General features: G+C 40.5%; 1 protein-coding gene across 1 annotated transcript in view; it reads right to left on the bottom strand.

Moving 5' to 3' along the window:
- Positions 1-3440: 3440 nt before the first annotated feature.
- The window catches only part of LGR4 (leucine rich repeat containing G protein-coupled receptor 4), a 121054-nt gene continuing 103656 nt past the window's right edge, over positions 3441-20838 (bottom strand). Inside the window, exons 12-18 of the mRNA XM_056801997.1 lie at positions 19108-19173; positions 17663-17734; positions 15690-15761; positions 15196-15321; positions 12878-12999; positions 12555-12632; positions 3441-6501 (exon numbers count right to left, since the gene is read on the bottom strand). Of these exons, the coding sequence (XP_056657975.1) occupies positions 5225-6501; positions 12555-12632; positions 12878-12999; positions 15196-15321; positions 15690-15761; positions 17663-17734; positions 19108-19173 (1813 nt within the window). The 3' untranslated portion in view covers positions 3441-5224. The remainder of the gene's footprint in view (positions 6502-12554; positions 12633-12877; positions 13000-15195; positions 15322-15689; positions 15762-17662; positions 17735-19107; positions 19174-20838) is intronic.

Genomic DNA, 20838 nt, shown 5'->3' with positions numbered 1-20838 from the left:
CAACATTTATCATTTTCCTTTCCTATCATATTAGCCAATCTGATAGGTGGGAGGTGGTACCTCACAGTTATTTTAATGTGATTTTTTCTAATTGAGTGATTCAGAGCATTTTTTTTCATATCACTTTGATTTCTTCTGAAAACTGCCTGTTCATTTCCTTTGATCATTTATTAATTGGGGAATGCCTTCTACTCTAAAATTTTTATTCAGTCCTCTATATATTTAAGAAATGAGGCCTTTCTCAGAGATATTTGCTATAAAAAAGATTTCCCCTCAGCTTTCTTGTTTTTCCTTCTAAACTTGGTTACATTGGTTTTGTTTGTGCAAAAACTTTTTATTATAATCCAAAGTATTCATTTTACATCTTGTAATGTTATCTCATTTGGTTAAATTCTTCCATTATCCATATATCTGACAGAGAAACTATTCCAGGATTCCTGATTTGTTTGTGATATCACCCTTTGTCTAAATCATGTACCCATGTTGACTTTACTTTGCTATATGGTATGACTGTTAGTCTGCCCCTAGTTTCTGCCATCCTTTTTTCTATTTTTCCCAGCACTTTTTGTCAGAGAGCAAGTTCTTGTCTCAAAGCTTGGGCATTTGGGGTTATCAAACCCTAGTTACTATGGTCATTTATTATTGTGCATTGTGTATCTGATTGGTCCCCTCTTCATAGAGAATGTTCAATTAGACAAGACCTGGGAATGCTTCTAGTATATATCATAACAAGTTTTGTTTTTCTTCTGTTCTTAATGGGGTGGGGATAGAGGTTTGAAGTGATAAGGCAGATCTTGCTGATTAAAACTATATATATATATACACACACACATGGCTTCCTAGTCAACATAAACACACTACTTCTCTCTTTGGAGATATTTAACTATATGTGTGTGTGTGCGTGTGTGTGTGTGTTATATGCAGATATCAAACTTAGGAACTGATCAATGGAACAACCAACCACAATTCCTCATAGCGAAATCCTTTGACAAAGTGATGGACGAGGAGTCCAGAGTAAGACTTTTTTTTTCTTGGACAGAGCCAATGAGAAATGTAGTTTTGCCTGACTGCACTATATGCCTGTAAAAAGAATTGTTTTTCTTGCTTTCTCAATAGGGGAAGGAAAAGATGAAGGAGGAAAAGAAGACTGGTCTTTGTTTGAAAATGAAATAAAACTTAATTAAAAAAAAAAAAAGATATGAGCTCTTTGAGGACAGAGACTGCGTTTTTATCTTTGTCTTTCCAGATCTTAGCCCAATGACTGGATCATAGTAACGGCTTAATAAATACTTTTTGACTTAACAGTGCCTGGCACCTAAAAAGCGCTTAATAAATGCATAACTGAAACGTTACTTTACCTGGATTTTTGTTAAAAAAATGTAATCTGGATCCAAAACCCCCCAAACTATTACACAATCATTAGCATATATGTATTAAACAAAGAAGCAGTTAGATTAGATGGAGACAAGAGTCAAAACCAAGGCTAAAGCAGCTAGGCAGATACATGTGCTGGACACAATACTGAAGAGAAACTCAACAAACTGCACATTTTAGTAGTACTTTTTCTAATCTGGCGTGGAAGGCTTTTAATCTGTACCCATGCAAAGTACTCACAATGATGAGATCTTAAGCTTTTAAAGTCCTAACCTATCTATAGCTACATATTTTCTCTGCTATAGAAAAAAATACCTGTTTTAATGCCAAAAAATCCTGCTCTCTGTAGCACATAAGTATTTGTTTTATAGTGAGTTGAGTCGCACGTGGTATGGTACAGATTGGACTGTGGACAATAACACTCAGGGGCACAACTTTCAAACACTGGGAAACCCAATTTTCAAGCATTGGCACTGAAATGCTTTGGCTCTGATTGGAAATTATCTTAATACAAAAAAAAATACATAAATCAGAACCTGGGAGTAAAATGATCTCATTCTGAGAACATTTCTAACTCCAAAGGAGTACAGCACAGTAAACCCAAATTTGTAAGCATTCCTTAACAGACTGAAAGTACATCTACAACACACCCACACCAAAGACCTGCTTTGATGCTGGGCCAAGAAGGTGACCCTTACTTCTCAAATTTATGCCAGCCAAGCACAAGCACAAGCTCTTGCAAGCCCTCTCCAGAGTTGGCACAGTTTTGAATGGTAATGACTGAATGATGTGTATCATACAAATGTAATGGAATATTAAGTGCCATAATTAAAAATAACTACAAAGAATTCGGAGAAACTTAGAAGACTTATATGTACTGAAGGAAGAAAAAAAAAAAGAACCAAGGAAACAACTTATGCAATAAACACAGTATTAGAGAGAAAATATATTTAAAGACATCTGAACTCTCATTAATATAGTAACCAGACTTGATGCCTGATGATTGATGGGTAAACATAAGCCTTTTTCTTTCTGGGAAAGAGGTAGAAGATTACAGCTGTGAAATAGCTATATTGCTATCTGTGGTAAATGTATTGATTTGTTTTTCCTGGAAATGGTTTGTGACAAGGGAGAGATATAAGAAAGAAACATTGATAAAATGTAAAAACAAACCAACAACCAATTCAAACCATTATGTGTGTGTATGGGTGCCAGTTACTACAAATAATGAATCCTCTAAGAATATGAAGTTATAATTAGGTAAAACATGGTTGACTCCATCCCAATGGAAATATACACTGAGAAACTGAATAAGGCAACTATTTCAGAAGATTCCCTATTCATACTGATCAAGACCTGGATCTATTTTCAGACAAGTCACCACCACGTTACTTGTTTTTGAAGAACTGTTTTTCCTTTGTTATGAGAGAGAGGTGAATTTGAGTTGTTTTGGTTAGAATTTTTATAGTATTTTAAGGTGTCTAAGGCACTTCCCATTTATTTAATTTAATCCTCATAAGAACCCTATGAAGAGGCTGATTCCATTTTACAGATGAAAAAATTTGGGTTGAAACATTAATCCCTTGTGCCTGTTGTCACCTAGCTGGTAAGGGTCTGAGGTCACAATTCCAACTTGGGTTTTCATGTTTCCAAGTTTAACAGGCTATTTATTTACTGTGCAACCTAGCTGTCTCTCTAAAAAAAAAATTATTTTTAAAGTTTAAAATTTTAAAAGTTTAAAGTTTTTTTTTAGAGATTTGAACCAATGGAGTGTCAATTTGCTTTGGACTGGCCTAGCTAAGTTTGGAGGGTTTTGTCACCAGAAGATTGGCTTCCAGATGATAAATTTCTTTGGTCACATCAACTAATGAGACCATCTACTAAAGGTGAGGAATGTCTGCTTCATTGTTGGGTGTGGAGGAAATATCCGATCAGATGAAATAACAAATCTTTTGAAGCAATGAGGTGTCTGCAGTTTTCATTTTTCTTTTTAAAAAAAGCATAAGAGAAAAATATTTTCAGCCTACTGAGCTTTTGAAAAATGCAAAAACAATTTCAACAATGCATTCTTTACCAATGTAATATTTAATATTTAGGAGATATGTAAATATACAAACAGCAATTTTTAAAACTCGTGAATAGTTGCCCTTACAAAATGACAGCAACCTGCAAATAAATCCCTCCCATATTTTTTGTACAAACTACATGATTTTGATATACAAAGATTCTGGTTTTGTGTTTTTTTTTATTACACTGACAATGTACAACCAAGAGTATTTACAATGCAAAAAAAAAAAGGATAGAAACCACAATTTAACATTCTGCTACTGGCAGCCACTATTGCTTAGGAGGTAGCTTGCTTTAATTAACAAAATGAACTGAAGCCACATTTCCCATCATATGTTCTATCAAATAATTTACATACAAAGATAAAAATTCATTATATGCACAGTATGTACAGTTTCAACTTTAAAACTGCAATCTAGCTTAAAAATTTTTTGATTATTTCCAGAATAACTGGTAATGGCAGTGGGTTGGCTAAATCAGTAGACTTAGCCTATTGTTCAAAACACATATTGGACAGCTGTGACTGGTTTTGAGACTTCACAAAAAGACTTGAACTACCGGCCCACCAACTGAAGCTTGTTTGTTAGATTTTTAACCTAAGACAAAAGGGTTTTCACACCTCAACGCTACTTTCAACTTACCTTACCTCACTAGATCTTCCCAATATCTAAGCTATTCCCTGCTTATAATTTAGGCACACATTTGGGAACTATAAGAATGCTAGAAAAAATTAATGCAGGTTCCTGATAGTACCTTAGATATTGGGAGAAACTAGTATACTAGAACTATGTGTTTAAATGTTTTAATTAGTCTATTTCTTCCGATTAAATCTAATCATTCCCCAAAGCCTACTTTTGTTTCAGTATAAATCAACACATACCATGCAAATTAGAAAATATCTATAGGGCCCATGATGTTATAACAGTGTTGTCTAAGAAAAACAGACGGATCTATGAAATATCTTACATATGGTTTTTAAAAATTCCATTTCACTCATTTAACCAATTAATTCTACTAAGCTCTTTAGTCCTTTAAAATCTTCTTGTCCTAAGATTTGAACAATCCCAGAATATGGAGAAAAAAATTCATTAAAACCATGTAAAACAGAAGAAAATAACCATGCAAATTCCACTGTCATCTAACAGCTGTTAATATTTTAATTTAATAGCCTTTGGAAATTTGGGGGTTCATCTATTCTTTACACAAGGTCTTATGCTGCTGAGTCAAATGGGGGAAACATAAACCCAAGTTTTGATGCCTACACCCCCCCTCACAGTTCTGTCTGGGAGACTCTTCCCTTATTGGCTCTGCACTACAGTGTCCTGAGATTAATGCTGAAAACACTATACAAAATTAGCAAGGATTTTTTTTTCTCATAGGAAGTCACATTTTAAACTAATTTTCTAATATTAACAGCTGTTTTTAACCTTGTGCTGAACAGGGAAGTGGTGATGGACTTGTCTCTTGCAAATCAGATGAAACTAAATATAATTAGGATATGTTTAAAAAAAAAAACTTTCAAGTTAGAAAACCAAAGAAAAGGAAGGACAGCGCTCGGAAATGGTATCTCCACCGATGACAATTTAGGGCTCTGTTCTTTGAAAATGCACCTTGTGACACGACCCCGCCACGTTCTCTTCCTTTTTAGTGACACCAGACAGGGACGTCAGAAGGGCTCCCCCAGTGAAAATTCAGAAAAGTGTGTGTACCCTGGAGGAAAACCATGCTTTTACTTTTAAAGGGGGGCCGGGGTGACAAAAGAATAACTTATGCACAGTGAGTTTCAGTCTTTAACTCTCGGTATGTTGTAGGCGTAGCGGACCAGAGGGAATCCCCTGCTCTGGTAGAAGCAGGCGCGCCCACAGGCCTGCACTTGGTCTGAACTGTCCGACACGAAGGAGTCTTCCTCGTCCGCGTAATCGGAGTGAGCAGACTGCGTTCCGCAGTCCGACCAGTAGCCATCCGGCCTCTGGCAGGGCGCCACGGCCAGGGCGGGACAGCTGTGCGATTTCATTAAATGTTTGCACGACACTGGCTTGGTGAGAAGGAAGGACTCGCAGCAGTCGCACACAGTCAGGTTGCCTTGCAAGTGGGAATACATGCTGCAGTCATAGTAGAAGTCCTGCGCCACGCAGCCGCCCTGGCTGCTGATGGAGACGGCCACGGAGCCGCTCTTCCGGCTGACGTGTCGCCGCAGTCGCTTCCAGTCTTCCTTGAACTGGGGGTTGAAGAAAACATAGAGCACCGGGTTCAGGCAAGCGGGCAAAGGGAAAAAGATCAGGGTGACGGACTTCATGATCTCTGGGCTGACGGAGATGGCGGTGATCAGCGGGGCAAACGAGAAGAAGGCGACGGGGCAGAAGAAGATGCAGTTGGTGAATATGAGCCAAGCGATGTGCTTGATGGTGCTGGCCTGCGAGTGCTCCGAGAGGTCCTCCTTTTCCAGGTTGCAGTAGAGTTTGGTATAGATGATGGCCATGAGCAGAAACGCTAAGGAGTTGAGCAGCACCAGGGTGACCGTGAAGCCCAAGGAAGCCGAGTCCCCGGTGGGGAAGGGCAGGCAGAGGGGGGAGGCGGAATACTGCCCCCTGTGGAAGAGGGGCAGGCACCCGGCCACCGCAGCACAGAGCACCGCCAGCGCGGCCGCCGCCTGGAACTGCCGCAGGTGATTGCTCTTCCCGTTCTTCAGCATCTCTCTGGCAGACAAGCTTCGTTCCACCGCCGCCAGTGTCAATAAAAATATGGCACTTTCTGAAGAAAACACCGCAAGGAAGCCGGCGACTTTGCACCCATTGCCGGTCTCCCACCAGATCCCGAATTCGGCAAATCTCCCCCAGGAGACAGCGTCCAGGAACGTTAAGATGCCGGTATAGACTCCCGTGAGCAAGTTAGACACGGAGATCAGGCCTATGAAGAGCTTGGAGGAAGGCCACGGGGCACGAGACGCAAACGTCGTGACGAGGACCAGCAGGTTGAAAAACAGGGCAACCAAGAAAATGAACCACACGGTGAGACGGATCATCCAGCTTCCCAGCAGATACTCACAGGGCTTAAAGGCACCTAAAAGGAGAAGGGGGGAGAGAGGTCAGCCTTCAAAAGGGTTGGCCCGAGGCACTCTGTCCTAAAAAGGGGCGCTTTTTCTGTTTCCAGAACCCACGTGCTCTGATGAAGTAACTTTAAAAGGAGCAAGACAGTTTCTAAGGACAACTTCGTCTGGAAGCCACCCAAGAGAATTACTGTGAGCATCGTGTATTATTTCCAAGAACTGCTATGGGCCCCAGCGACCTTTTAGTCTCATTATACTTCTCTATGACGCGCCGATGTCCTTCCAAGTGTTTTCACAAGGCTCCATAGGTATAAAAACAAGCAACTTTTTTTTTTGGGGGGGGGGGAGTAGAGCAAAGAAACCAAGCAGGTGTCCATCGATTGGGGGGGGGGGGGGTGACCAAGTTATGGCACATTAGCATAAGGCAATACTACTGTGTCTTAAGAAGGGAGAGAAACCTGGGGGGGACTTCTGTAGACTGATGCATTGGGAAATGAACCATGCCAAGAATTTATTTATAATTTATACAATAATAATAATAATAATATTACTTTGAAATCTGTACAAACTCTGACCATTGCAATAATCCACTAAGATTCCAGGCCTGATCAGATGAACCATGCTACAGGCAGAGATACAATGAACTCCAGAGGCAGAGAGAGAAACACACACACACACACACACACACACACACACACACACACACACACACACACACACACGTACGTATTTTAAAACCTTTATCCTCGCTCTCGGAATCAAATCTAAGACAGAAGGCTGTTAAGGGCTAGATAATTACGGTTAAGTGACTTGCCTAGGGTCACACAACTAGTTATATACTTTTCCCAATACAGAGAATGCCTTTGATTACATGTATTTGTTAAAAGCGTTTTCTTTTCTTTTTTCTTTTCCAATGGTGGTGTGGTAGGGAGGGCAGGAAAAGGAAGATATGGATAAGGTAGCAAAATAAACAAACTGTAAACCTTAAAATTTCTTAGACTTATAAATGTTGGAAATTTCACCATTAGAAGGTTTCATGCTTGTAGGGAATTTCATACTGATAGTGGGAACTCTATTGGAATGTGAACCCCATTGGCAAGGGAGGTTCCTCCTCCTCCCTTCTTAAGATTACTTTAGGACAGAAACCTTTTGCTGAACAATGGAAAGGGCTGCAGCATAGATCAAAATTTAATTATTCCAATCTCCACCCTACTCAGGGTAACAGGATTTAGGAAGGGCTGCAGCAAAGGATCAAGATTTAATTATTTGAGAATATGACCTTCAACAGACATGTGCAAAGCCACAGGCCTCTGGGCAGTCCTGGGTTAAGCTAGAGCCACCATTGGCACAGGGAAGACATGGACAGTGATTGGTAGATGTGAGAACTGAGGGGAGGGAACTTGGATGTTTTCCTTAAAGATAGCAGGGTCTGAGGACTGGGGTGGTTGGTTGGAGAGGTTTTGCTCTGAGAGGTTGTGCTCTGAGAAGCTTGCTCTGAAGGAAGCTGGAGGTGGAGGCCCTGAGACTGTTTCTCCATTTTGGTCATGTGAGTGATAGGGACTGATCTCTTTTCTTTGCCTCAGCTATCTAAGGGCTTGGGCCTTTTGGCCCAGCCTAAACAGAAGGGGTATTTAAGCCCTATTCCCTTCTCTCCCCTTTCTCTCTCCCTCTCTCTCTCTATCTCTAATACCTTTCTTCCTCCTGTTTGTAATTAAACTCCATAAAAGGTTGACTGCTGACTTGAGTTTTCATTTAGGAATTACATAGCTGAATTCCTTGGCGACCTTAAATTAATATATATCAGTCTTTTAAAATGATTTCCTTGTCACAAAACAAACAAGAGAAGAACAAAAAAATCTGGCAAAGAAGGGAAGAAAAGCCAGAAAAGAGGTCCTGGGTTCCAATCTGGCCTCAGACACTTCCTAGCTGTGTGACTTGTGCTTAACCATGCTGGCCTGGGAGTACTCCAAGCTGAGCACTTGCCTAGCCCTTCCCATTCTTCTGCATTGAAACCAATACTTTGTATCAATTCTTTTTTTTAAACCCTTACCTGCCATCTTAGGATCAATACTGTATATTGGTTTGAAGGCAGAAGAGCAGTATGGGCTAGGTAACTGGGATAAAGTGACTTTCCCAGGGTCACACAGCTAGGAAGTGTTGGAGGCCACCTTGGAGCCCAGGACCTCCTGGTCTCTAGGTCTGGCTCTCCATCCACTAAGCCACATAGTTGCCCCGACTCAGTATCAATTCTAAGACAGAAGGTAAGTTAAAAATAAAGAAAATATTCATTAAATTTATTATTTACTTAAAAGGAAAAGCAAGAAAGACATTACTTCTGTTCTGGGGTGTTTTTGGTGGCAAGGGCTTTCACTTCCATCGTCTCATTTGAGGCTCCTAACAACCTCCTGAGGCAGTTATCATCCCCTCCACCAAGGTGAGGAAACTGAGACCTAGGATGGTTAAATAACTGGGCCAAGATCCCAGAGTAGCGACGTTCCTGACTAAATGGACCAATTCCCCGGCCTAGAATGTGGCGCTGCCCAAGGAATCTGCAGAACGCAAGAATGCGCTCGCTCCGCTCTGCCTCCGTTTGCATTATTACACTTGTCCAAACGCCAGTCATCAGTTCTGGCACACCAGCCACCAAATACAAGCCATGCTGGAGTCACTTATAAAGTAACCACAAAGAGAAAGCCCACCCCGGAGTGGCAGGAGAGACAGCAACCGGCCTCCGGTTCTCTCTGAGACATTTGCTGACTTGTTATCTCTCCGTGGGAGCTGAAGCCTGCCTGATAAGCTCTACAAACACGCCAGCCTACAACTCTGCAAAGCTCTCTTCATAAAAATAGCCCAAGACCAAGGCCGGACTGGAACCGTTCAACGCTAACCTTGTTCCCAACCAACACAGGAAAAATAAATTTTCAGCTAAAATGAGGAAAATTTGTTCCACAGATCAACAAATAACCCCGTCGAGCCTGTGGTGACTGTAAACATTAAGAGCTCCATGGACTGTTTCTTGTAGACTTTGGCGAGGAATCATTCACAGAGTGAAACAGGCTACATAAAATTTGTAGGACACTTTGTATTCTCCTTCATTCAATAAATATTCTTGGAGTCTTGACTAGGTGTTGGGCCCAGGGCTAGGGTGCTACCAGAGGTGCAAAGACAGACGAGACCTGGGCTGGAGAACCTAGGAAAGTATCATTAGGAAGATGACATGAACTCAGGGCGAGTGAAGTGGGTCAGTTTTATTGACTTCATTTTTTATAGTTGAGGAAATTGGAAATAACCTCTGTTTATGTCACACCCCATAAAGTCACAGCCCCAAAGGGAAAGAAAAAAGGGCCCTCGCAGCTGCAGCTCGGACCACCCTCTAAGAGGGAGCAGACTGGAACTGCCAAGGGAAACCCCAGCCAGGCGACTGACCAGCAGCGGCTGGAATGCGGGCCAGGGTACCAGGAACCATCGAGGCTCTCTGCATCACGGTCCTTTCTGGGCTGGGGGGACAAGTGGGGTCAATGCCCAGCTCTCCAGATATAGGAGCATTGCTCAGAAGATGGAGATCAGACAGAGCTGGTAACAGCAAAAACGTCCAACTCCTGCTGATTGGGGGCTGGTGCATCCATGCTCTGTCAGTGAGTGAATTGACTGACATTCCTCACCTTTTCCAGAAACCTTAACGTGTGACCCAGGGTTCAATTGTGAGCCCAGCCTTTCATCCTGTCATGGAGGATGTTTTTCTCTCTTACCTGCCCCAGGTCCCAGTGACTCAGAAAGAAAACCCCACCTAAAAGTTAGTGGTTTTGATTCTCCGTGTAGATCAAACAAATTCTAATAGATACATTTTATTTCATTTTTACTTTTAAAGTAAAAATTCAAATCATTTTTCACTAATGGCTTTTCCTCTCCAGGAATCAGTCTCCTCTCTCTCTCTCTCTCTCTCTCTCTCTCTCTCTCTCTCTCTCTCTCTCTCTCTCTCTCTCTCTGTTTCTCTCTCTCTCTGTTTCTCTCTCTGTTTCTCTCTCTCTCTCTGTTTCTCTCTCTCTCTCTCTCTCTCTCTGTTTCTCTCTCTCTCTGTTTCTCTCTCTCTCTCTCTGTTTCTCTCTCTCTCTCTCTCTCTGTTTCTCTCTCTCTCTCTGTTTCTCTCTCTCTCTCTCTCTGTTTCTCTCTCTCTCTGTTTCTCTCTCTCTCTCTCTGTTTCTCTCTCTGTCTCTCTCTCTGTTTCTCTCTCTCTCTCTCTTTCTCTCTCTGTTTCTCTCTCTCTGTTTCTCTGTTTCTCTCTGTTTCTCTGTTTCTCTCTGTTTCTCTCTCTGTTTCTCTCTCTCTCTCTGTTTCTCTCTCTCTCTGTTTCTCTCTCTCTCTCTGTGTGTTTCTCTCTCTCTCTCTCTCTGTTTCTCTCTCTCTCTCTCTGTTTCTCTCTCTCTCTCTCTGTTTCTCTCTCTCTCTCTCTCTCTCTCTCTCTCTCTCTCTCTCTCTCTCTCTCTCTCTCTCTCTCTCTCATATCAATAAATCAGTAGAGGGAAAGTATTTTTGTTTTGTTACAAAGATGAGCAAATTGTAAATTCTTATAATTCAGCAACCATGTCATCTCAGAATCTAAGGGATCCACAAGCATTTATTAAGGGCTAATGTGCATCATGCACTGTTGGGAATAATAAAAGAAAGGCACCCTCTCTTGTACTCAAGGATCTCCCATTCTAAAAGAGAAGGCCAGAATCCTGGTCATGGAGTGGCCTTTGTCTCCATCAGAAGGCAAGTTCCTTGAGGGCAGGGATTATTCCATCCCACATATTTGCCTCTACTACCTTGCATTTGTACATCAGAGGTAAATTAATAAATGCTTTTGATTGACTGAAAACAGGGTTTAAACCCCAACTGTACCACTTACTAGATGAGGAATTCTTATTTATGCCCCAATTTCTTCATTTTATAAAATAAGAAAAATAGTATTTCCTGCCTTCCTGTTTTTACTAGGTGGTTATGAAGGTGATAGTAAGTCATAAAAATGTCAAGAGAAATATGAGCTATCAAACAAGGTGTTTCAAAAGTCTTAAAGCAATTTTAAACTAATTGACAATCAGGTGACTCAGTGGGTAGAGCACTAAGCTTAAGAGTCAGGAGGACTTGGGTTCAAATCTGGCCTTAAAAAGTTACTAGCTGTCAGACACCAGGCAAATAATTTAATCTCTATCTACCTCATTTTCCTCAATTGAAAAAACAGGGATAATAATAATACCTCTGTCTCAGAGTCATTAAGACTATCCAATGAGATAACTATAAAGTGCTTAACACAAGGCCTGGCAGATAGAAAGCCTTTAATAAAATGCTTGTTGTTTGACTGATTTAGAACTTCAAGATTCTAGGATGTTAAAATATTTTTGTTTTAAAGGGTTTTGTTTTAAGAAACACTTTCTTCTCTCTCTGATATACTGATTAACAGTGAGTTTTTAAAAACCCTTACCTTCTGTCTTAGAATTGATACCAAGGAAGAAGAATAGTATGGACTAGGAAATTGTGGTTAAATGACTTGCCCAGGGTCACACTGCTAGGAAATATCTGAGGCTAAATTTGAACCCAGGTCCTCCGAACTCCAGGCCTGGTATTTTATCCAGTGTTACCTAGCTGCTTCAAAACATTTATTTATTTATTTATTTATTTATTTTTAAACCCTTGCCTTCCGTCTTGGAGTCAATACTGTGTATTGGCTCCAAGGCAGAAGAGTGGTAAGGGCTAGGCAATGGGGGTCAAGTGACTTGCCCAGGGTCACACAACTGGGAAGTGTCTGAGGTCAGATTTGAACCTAGGACCTCCCGTCTCTAGGCCTAGCTCTCAACACACTGAGCTACCCAGCTGCCCCCAAAACATTTATTTTTTAAAAAAATAAACAAACAGCCAGAGATGTTCCTAAATGCTTAATAAGTTCTTGGGACACTTTGTATTAACTATGCAGTCTTCCTCCCATCTACTAGAGGGTGGGAACCTTATTTCGGAACCCCTGGAAGGCTTCAGGGAGGCAAACCCAGAAATCTGAAATAAAAACAGCAACCAGCAACATCCAGGACCCTACCTGTTGCAGGAGTACAGTGGATAATTGTCTGGCTGTGTTCTTCTTTCTCAGTCCTGCCTGTGAGATCTGCTGGATCAGCTATAACAGAATATAAAGTACAATCAAATTTTGATCAAAACATTGGTTCCTGCATGACATACAGCTGGAGTTTTCTTCAATGAGAAAGCATATTAAATCAGCCTCTCCTTTAGGATGCCCCCTTCCTGCCCTTGTTGGCATTCATCCACATATGAGGATAAAAAACACAAATGAAAAGTTATCTTTCACTTGTTAATGACAGAAATAGAAGAAAGGCTTTTCCTGCAGTTTTAGAAAGCACTTGCCTTTTTCCTGGTTGGATGAGACGCTGTGGTCAGCGGGGCCTGCATCATCTGCATTGGGGTTTGTGTATGAATCGCAACCCCAAAATGCACAGCACTGGTAAGCGTATGGCACAGATAAAGACCTGGACCGAAATGAAACAAGAGCTTCTGAAACAGGTACTAAGCCGCTTCTGGAGAGGGCTGTGTGTAGGGGGGTGTGGGGGGGGCATGCAGTCATACTTTCCCTCATATCATATGACTTGAACCCTAACGGTTGGGGGGGATGGGACGCTGCACTAGAAGATCCCCCCTACAGCTTCCTCCTCTGATGAGCAAGCTCCTCCCAGGACTTCTATTCTGACACACATTCCTTCATTCCTCTCCTCACTCATTTAGTATTATTATTATTATTATTTTTTAAATTCTTACCTTCTGTCTTAGTTTTTTAAATTAAATTATATTAATTAATTAAATAATATTATTACATTAAATCCATCCTAGAATCAATACTATATGTTGGGTCCAAGGCAGAAGAGCATAAGGGCTAGGCAGTGGGAGTTAAGTGACTTGGCTAGGGCCATATATTTTGAACCCAGGATCTCCTGTCTCTAGGCCTGGTTCTCTATCCATACCATCTTTTGACTCTCTGAATGTCTCCTCCCCAAGCTTATGGATACCTTCTCCTCTCCTCCTCCCAATCTCCACCTCTCAGCTTCATTTTGAGAAATGTCTTCCCTCATTAAAATGGGAAGGGAAATTCCTTCAAGGCAGGAATTGTCTTTCTTTTGGGCTTGTCTTTGTATTCCCAGCACAAGGCCCAAGGCTCTGTGACTCATTACACACACCAATAAATCACAGAGCTCTGAACCACAATAAATGGCATCAGGAAAAAGAGGTGTACTCAGCTTTACATGAAGGATGCTCCAGAAAAATTGAGTATAAACCAAAGTTTGTCAATAAAATCACATTTAAAGCATGTTAAAGGAGCTTGTGGCACAGCAGGATAAGGACTGGATTCAGAGAGGCATCGATCGAGGCCCAAGGGGAAGGCTTTAGAAGACTCAGAGCCGTCTCTGGATCTGGGCGAGTAAAGCTTTCTCTCCATCTGAGGACCTCTTAGATCCCTTCTAACTTTCAACCCTGGTTCCAGGAGTCAGAGCATCCAGGTGGCTATCCTAGCCTTGGCCCCAGGGCTTCCACCTCCAACTTCATGTAGGGGACTTCAGGAGAGTCACTTTCTGGGCCTTCGCTTTCTAGGGTTTGTGTGAAGATAAACTCAGGTCATGTTGGTAAAGCCCTCTGCAAACCTGTAAGCACTACCTAAATGCTGGCCACTGTTATATCTACAATTCTACGGCTCTTATCAAAAGTCATTTGGAAACGATCCACTCAACTCCTGCTTCTCTGATACGAGTTTGAATCTTCACGCATTGCATTTGTCTACACTGAGATACTGGATGCATCTTTAGGATTCTTGTATAATTCTCCCCTTACACTGCAGGGGAGTCTGATTAACAAATAATCCTGCTGCATGTCAGAGTACAAACCAAAGGAACCCACTCTGTGGATGGCCATCACCATCATGACTTCCACTTTCTCACCTTAAGAGACTTCACATTGGAAAAAGGGGACAAATAATTTCTCTGGGCACCAATAAGGGGAATGAGAGAAAAGTTAAGCTTCCAGAAATATTCAGAAGAAAGGCTGGATTTCATTTTTTCTTTTAACATGGATGCTACTTTATAGCAAGAGCATTTTTTCTGTCCAGAGCATGGGATACGGAGTCAAAAAGGCCCCAATTAAAATCTGCTTCAGTTACTTTCTAGCTGTAGGAGCTTGGAAAAGTCACTTAAACCCTCTGTCTCAGTTTCCTCATGTGTAAAATGACAGTTGGCTTTGAAAGCCTAAAAAGATCTTTCCATATCTCTGTATCTATGATCCTATGTTTTTTGGAGGGGTTTTGATCCTATGTTTCTTCCTTCCCTCCCTCCCTCCCTCCCTCCCTCCCTCCCTCCCTCCCTCCCTCCTTCCTTCCTTCCTTCCTTCCTTCCTTCCTTCCTTCCTTCCTTCCTTCCTTCCTTCCTTCCTTCCTTCCTTCCTTCCTTCCTTCCTTCCTTCCTTCCTTCCTTCCTTCCTTTCTTTCTTTTTGAAAATTGTATTTAATTAGTCAATTTAGAACATTATTCCTTGGTTACAAGAATTATATTCTTTTCCTCCATTCCCTCCCTTCATCCTTCCTATAGCTGACCCATAATTCCACTGGGTTTTACATGTGTCCTTGTTGATCCTATATTTTTTAATGAAGAAAAATGGGGGTGGAGATGAAGGAGGGAAAATACCTGAGATTCACAAAGTCCTTTGCTGATAATGCTTCTTTCAGGTGAAAGTTGCCTGTAAGTTTTAGCTGGTTTAACCCATTCAGTCCTTCTGTTGGAAATGAAGTCAGTTCATTGAAACTGATATCTCTATAAAAAACAAACAAACAAAAACCAAACCCATCAAATCTTAGATGAATGTACTATAATGTTAATCACATAAAGAAATTCTACAAATATTTTCAATATAAAATAAAATACTAGTGGCTGAAATCATAAGACCCAAGTCTTCAACAAATAAACATCTACCAAGCCAATTGCTTTCTCAAAAACCATTATTGTAGTGTTGACAAAATCAGCACCGAAGCAGCTTGCTCAGTTGGAAGGCATATCAAGTACAAAGGAGAGCAAGGAAAAAGGGGAAATATTTTGACAAGACCTCAGTGCTTGGGGACACCCGAGTCACAGTACTTGAATGTATTACAGTATATGATGACTGTATAAAATTGCCTACTTACAGGTTAGTGATTGACCCAAGCTTAATGAATGCTCCATTGTGAACTTCTTGGATCAGGTTTCTACTCAGATCTCTGCAATTATTAGAAGAATATGTTAATCTTCTCATATAAGCCCTTCAAGTGTCAGTCCCTTCTCCTGCTTTAGATCCCACAAGTCATATAACATCCCTGATAAGAAGGAAAATTCTCTGTCCTTTTTAAGCATTTTCCAACATTCTAGTGAACACTCCCTTTGTCCAGTTCCTCTCTCAGAAATGTTTAAGCAATACAGACTTTAGTTGGCCTGTTTGGAGCAGCTGGGAATATTCTGAACCTTATCATGCTGGGACTGGTTCAAAAATATAAATGATATAACCTTTGGTACTATTACCTAGGTGAGGAAAAGTCTGGCTCATAACAAGGCTGAGAATATTAATAGGTATTATATTATTTACTTGCTCAAAGGTCAGTGATAAAACCTTGAGAGTGGACAAACAATCAATATATCTATATTGATAGATGTGTAAACAATAGCATTCCAGGAAGAATTCAGATACACTTTTTCTAAGCAGGAAATAAGTCATATCACTAACAGGTTCATACTTTTACATAGAAAACATGGAAATGCAACATATAGAATTTGGATGTTATGGTATTCATAAGTCACAGAATTAACTTGATCAATAATGGCTAAAAAGTTGGACTTGGTAGAATTTTTAACCACCCTAATGACAACAGAGATCTTTCCATATTTCACCCACTGGGAAATAGGAAAATTCCCTCATTCTGGATCCTATAATATGAAGGAACAAGAGTGCATTGAAGGCAATGGCAGCTGGGAATCAGGACTTTTCCTTGTTTTTCTGCCCGGATCAACAAGCTGACCCATCATAGGTTCAGACCTAGCAGGACTACTGTCTGTAAAATAGTTCTTGTAGAAACATATATTACTTGCAGTAAGATTGGAAACACTAAGTTTGCTTCTTATATGACTTTTCTGAGACACACCCATTTTATATTTCATGATAGACCTCTCACTGATTTAGTTTCTATTCAATTCTGTAACATGAGTATTAAGGCTGCAGGGATACAAAGGCAAAATTAACATGATTCTCTACTCTCAGGAAGCTTATATTTATAGTAGTAGTAGTAGCAGTAGTAGTAGTAGTAGTAGTCTCTCGGTAACCGAGGATGACGATTGTCTTTGTGCATTTTTATATTATATTAATATGTTATATTATATTCTGCTGGAGGATTTGAAAATGACATATGTCAGTAAATTCAATGTGATTTGAAGAACTGAGAGAATCACAACCAGAATGATTTTTTAAAAATAATAATGAATTCCCATAGGAGGTGGTCTATAAATTTGAACTTGAACAAAGTGGGTGACTGTAAAGAAACGATGGGAAGGGTAATATGAGGCACCACAGGCAGCCTGTGCAAAGACGTGGCAAGGCAAGAGAGAATACTATATATTAGGAGGAGGGGAGGAGAGGATTACCTTGGTTCTAAAATGTTTATTTGAGTGACAAACTTCTGCATGGCTTTGTTCATGACAGCAAAAGTTTCAGATTCCATTTGTCAAACCATACATCACATTAACTTACTTTTAGTGATTTAAACAGCACAAATTACTCTCCAGTAAAACTTTGGGGATTGTTTATACAGAAGCCCTCCTAACCAAGAATGTTTTTAAAGCTACACTTTGCTGAATTCATACAAGCTAATAAAGTTATACAATTGTTGAAAGTATTTGACCACAAGAGAAGCTAAGTTGCAAAAAATATACTTTCGTTATATTTAATAGGCAATGCTAGAAACCAAGTCAATTATTTCTAAAGTCCCATAATTCTTAGCTGAGCTAAAATATATACATAGAATGGAATGTGATCTCTATAAATAGCATTCATCTGACAATGTAAATTCCTCTTAATTAGTGTATAAGTTCACTGACTCATAAAGACTGGCTTCAATAAGAATATGAAACTTACAGGATTCGCAGGGAAGTAAGTCCTTGGAAGGTGCTCTCTTTAATTTCATGGATCTGATTATGTTGTAATGAACTGAAATATGGGGGAAACAACATAATTTATTTTCATTTTTAAGGTTAAATTTAGTAAGTTTCAAAAACATTAGCATGTAAAACTACTGACTTGATAATTCTGAGATGTAATGACAGTCTTTTCACAGCACAATAGAAAAACTTTCAGACCATGATCCTCATTACCCCTGGACTCTAAGATGGCACCATTTCATTAAACTAGCTCTGTCTAAGTTAGCTAAGTCAATGAACTTCCCCTCTCTAGAGCTCTTGTCTTGTCACTTACAGAATGAAGAGACTGGATACCCATCAATTCTACTAATCCCCTTATTCTAAACCAATGCACATATCTACATTGAAGAGGAATACGGCATTACTTATTCGGTCTCCATACTATATAACTGGCATGTGCCATTTTACAAAGTCTTGGAAATTAAGACATATGTAGGATTATAAATTTAGCAGCTCAGATTCAGAGGTGGAAGGAATCTTAGTACTTATTGGTCTAATCTGCCCATTTTACAGATGAGGAAAACAAGACCCACAGACCTTTACTGCACTGCTCCAGGTACCACAGGTAATAAGTAGTAACTACATGGTAATAATGATGATAGCTAGCATTTATATAGCACTTTAAAGGTGTACAAAGAACTTTATCTTATTTTTAATAGATTCTCACCACAGACCCAGAAGGCAGGTACTATTCCCATTTTACAGATGAGGAAATTTGCCCAGGGTCACACGGCTAATAAGAGTCAAAAAAAGAAGTTGAAATTGGTCTGCCCTGATTCCAAGCTTAGTCTCTATTTATCTACACTACTACAGGGAATAGAAAATTACCACCTTCATTTCAAGAATTAGATCAAGTTTCCTAAATCATGCAGATCTCACTTTTCTGTGACAAAAACAACAGGGGAAAGCTGAGCTCCAAACATAACATCACTGATACACAAAGATCAGGGGGCTCCTTTTTCTGTGCTCTGGATTTGAATTTAAACTTCTGGTGATACAGGAAAGAGAAACCTGGACTTCAGAGGCAGAGGGTCTGACTGCGGGCACCAGTTCTATCACTCGATACAACCTTGGTCACCAGGATAACTGAGTTGTATGTCATCTCTGACTCCTCCTTAAAGGGTTGGGGTGTGGGGAGTGATCTGTGAATCCCTAAAATGCTATTTGGATACAAAATTATAAATGAATGGAGATGACTCAACCACTTCTGCTTCAACTGAACTCCACAAGCATTTATGAAACTCCTACTAAGTGAAAAGAAAGGAAATTATATTTGGAACCACTTCACGCCATTGAGAAAAAGTATACTGTAAACACCAACTCAGTTTAGAACTACATACAAGTCATCACAATTATAAGGAATAAAGGCAGACACTAACTTACATTTCCTCCAAAGCACTGCAACCATGGAAACTAGGAAGTTCTTGTATATTGTTGTAGGACAAGTCCCTGAAGACAGAGAAAAAAGACGATGACCTTAGAGTCTCAGTTACAGAAAGCAGTCAAAAACCTCCTAGAAAGGCTCCTAAACATCCCCTGCTGCACAAGGAAAAAAAGTATGTTTCCAAGGCTTGAGATATTAGAGACTCACAAGAGGTTTAACATTTTTTACCTCTCAACATTTGCAGGGAGCTTCTAAAGTGAAAATCCCAACTATCTGTATTTCTACAGGCACATATGCTTTAAATGTGTTATACAGCCATGTATTAGCAAATATCAAAATAGTTAAAACTTGCATCATATGTACCTTCAAGTATGCATGTATTGAACATGGTACAAAATTTTTTAAACATGGAAAAAACTTCAAGGATTTAAATTGTCATTTTCAGAACACAGTCGAATATCAACATTTCCCACTATAATCTGTCCCAGCACACTGTCAAGTACATAAAATAAATATCACACCACTTACACATGTGACTGCTTCTTAAGCCATATGATCAGTCAGTTACATTTATTAAGCAACTCTTAGGTGCCAGGCATTGTGTTAAGTGCTAACATTACAAAGAAAGGCCAAAAATATTCCAGCCACTGCTTTCAGGGAGCTCACAGCCTCATGGGAAAGAACACATGGAAACAACCATGTGCAAACAAGATACAGAAGGATAAACTGAAGCCAAACAGAGGGAAAGTGCTGGAATTAAGGGAGAGGCTTCTTTGTAGAAGGCAGGGTTCTAGCTGGGGCTTGGAGGAAGCCAGGGAAGCCAGGAGAGATGAAGAGGATGGAATTCCAGGTGTGTGTGTGTGCATGCTTTGGGGAGGGAAGTGGAGGAATCAGTGAAAAAGCATCGTCAGGAGATAAGAGTATCTTATCTAAGCCCAGTGTCACTGACACAGATTTACTCAGTGACATCTGGCTTCTATTTTTGCTGACTATCTCTGCAGCCCAAACCTTTAAACCATCCTGGTGCCAAAAAAGACGTCCCAAAAGGAAGTTCTGTTTAGTTTGGCAACACAATACAGGTAAGTGGGCAGGAAGAGGGTGGGCTCAGGAGGGAAGAGATGGAACAGCCACACAGCTCAGAGGAGCTCAGTCTTTCAGCCTTAGGAGGGACCTCAAATAGGTATACCTCCATGAAGTGGGTCACAGTGGTTTGCTCTGAAGACCCTTCATGTAGGGCAGCTCAGATCACTTCAAGACAGCCCTGACTCAGGACTGATAAAAGCTTTTGATTACATCAAACCAGAACATGCTCCCCTGTAGTTCCCAGTCACTGTTCTTAGTGCTGCTTTCTGGGACCAATTAGAACAAGTCTAATCTTTTTTGCCACATGAAAGCCCTTCCAATACCCACAAAGAGCTGTCACATTCCCAATGGGTCTTCTCTCATCTAGTCTAAAAGTCTCTAGTTCCTTCACCTAGTCATCCTAAGGCAGGTTCTCACCAGGCTGGTTCCCCTTGTCTGGATGCTCTCCAGCTTGCTCACATTCCATCTCAGATGGCTTTCTATCTACTCTGGAGAGATCTTGTGTGTACCCAGTAATGCATAATTTGTCTCCTCCATCCCTGGCACAGTGTGTGACAAAGAGGAAGCACTGAATAAATGCTTGTTGAGTAACTTTCAAAAATGTGGTGCTTAGGACAATGTGGTATTTGGACTGGACAGGGTAGAGT

Source organism: Monodelphis domestica, chromosome 6, assembly GCF_027887165.1.
Source record: "Monodelphis domestica isolate mMonDom1 chromosome 6, mMonDom1.pri, whole genome shotgun sequence".
Lineage (NCBI taxonomy): Eukaryota > Metazoa > Chordata > Mammalia > Didelphimorphia > Didelphidae > Monodelphis > Monodelphis domestica.
This window is presented reverse-complemented; position numbering and strand designations above follow the sequence as displayed.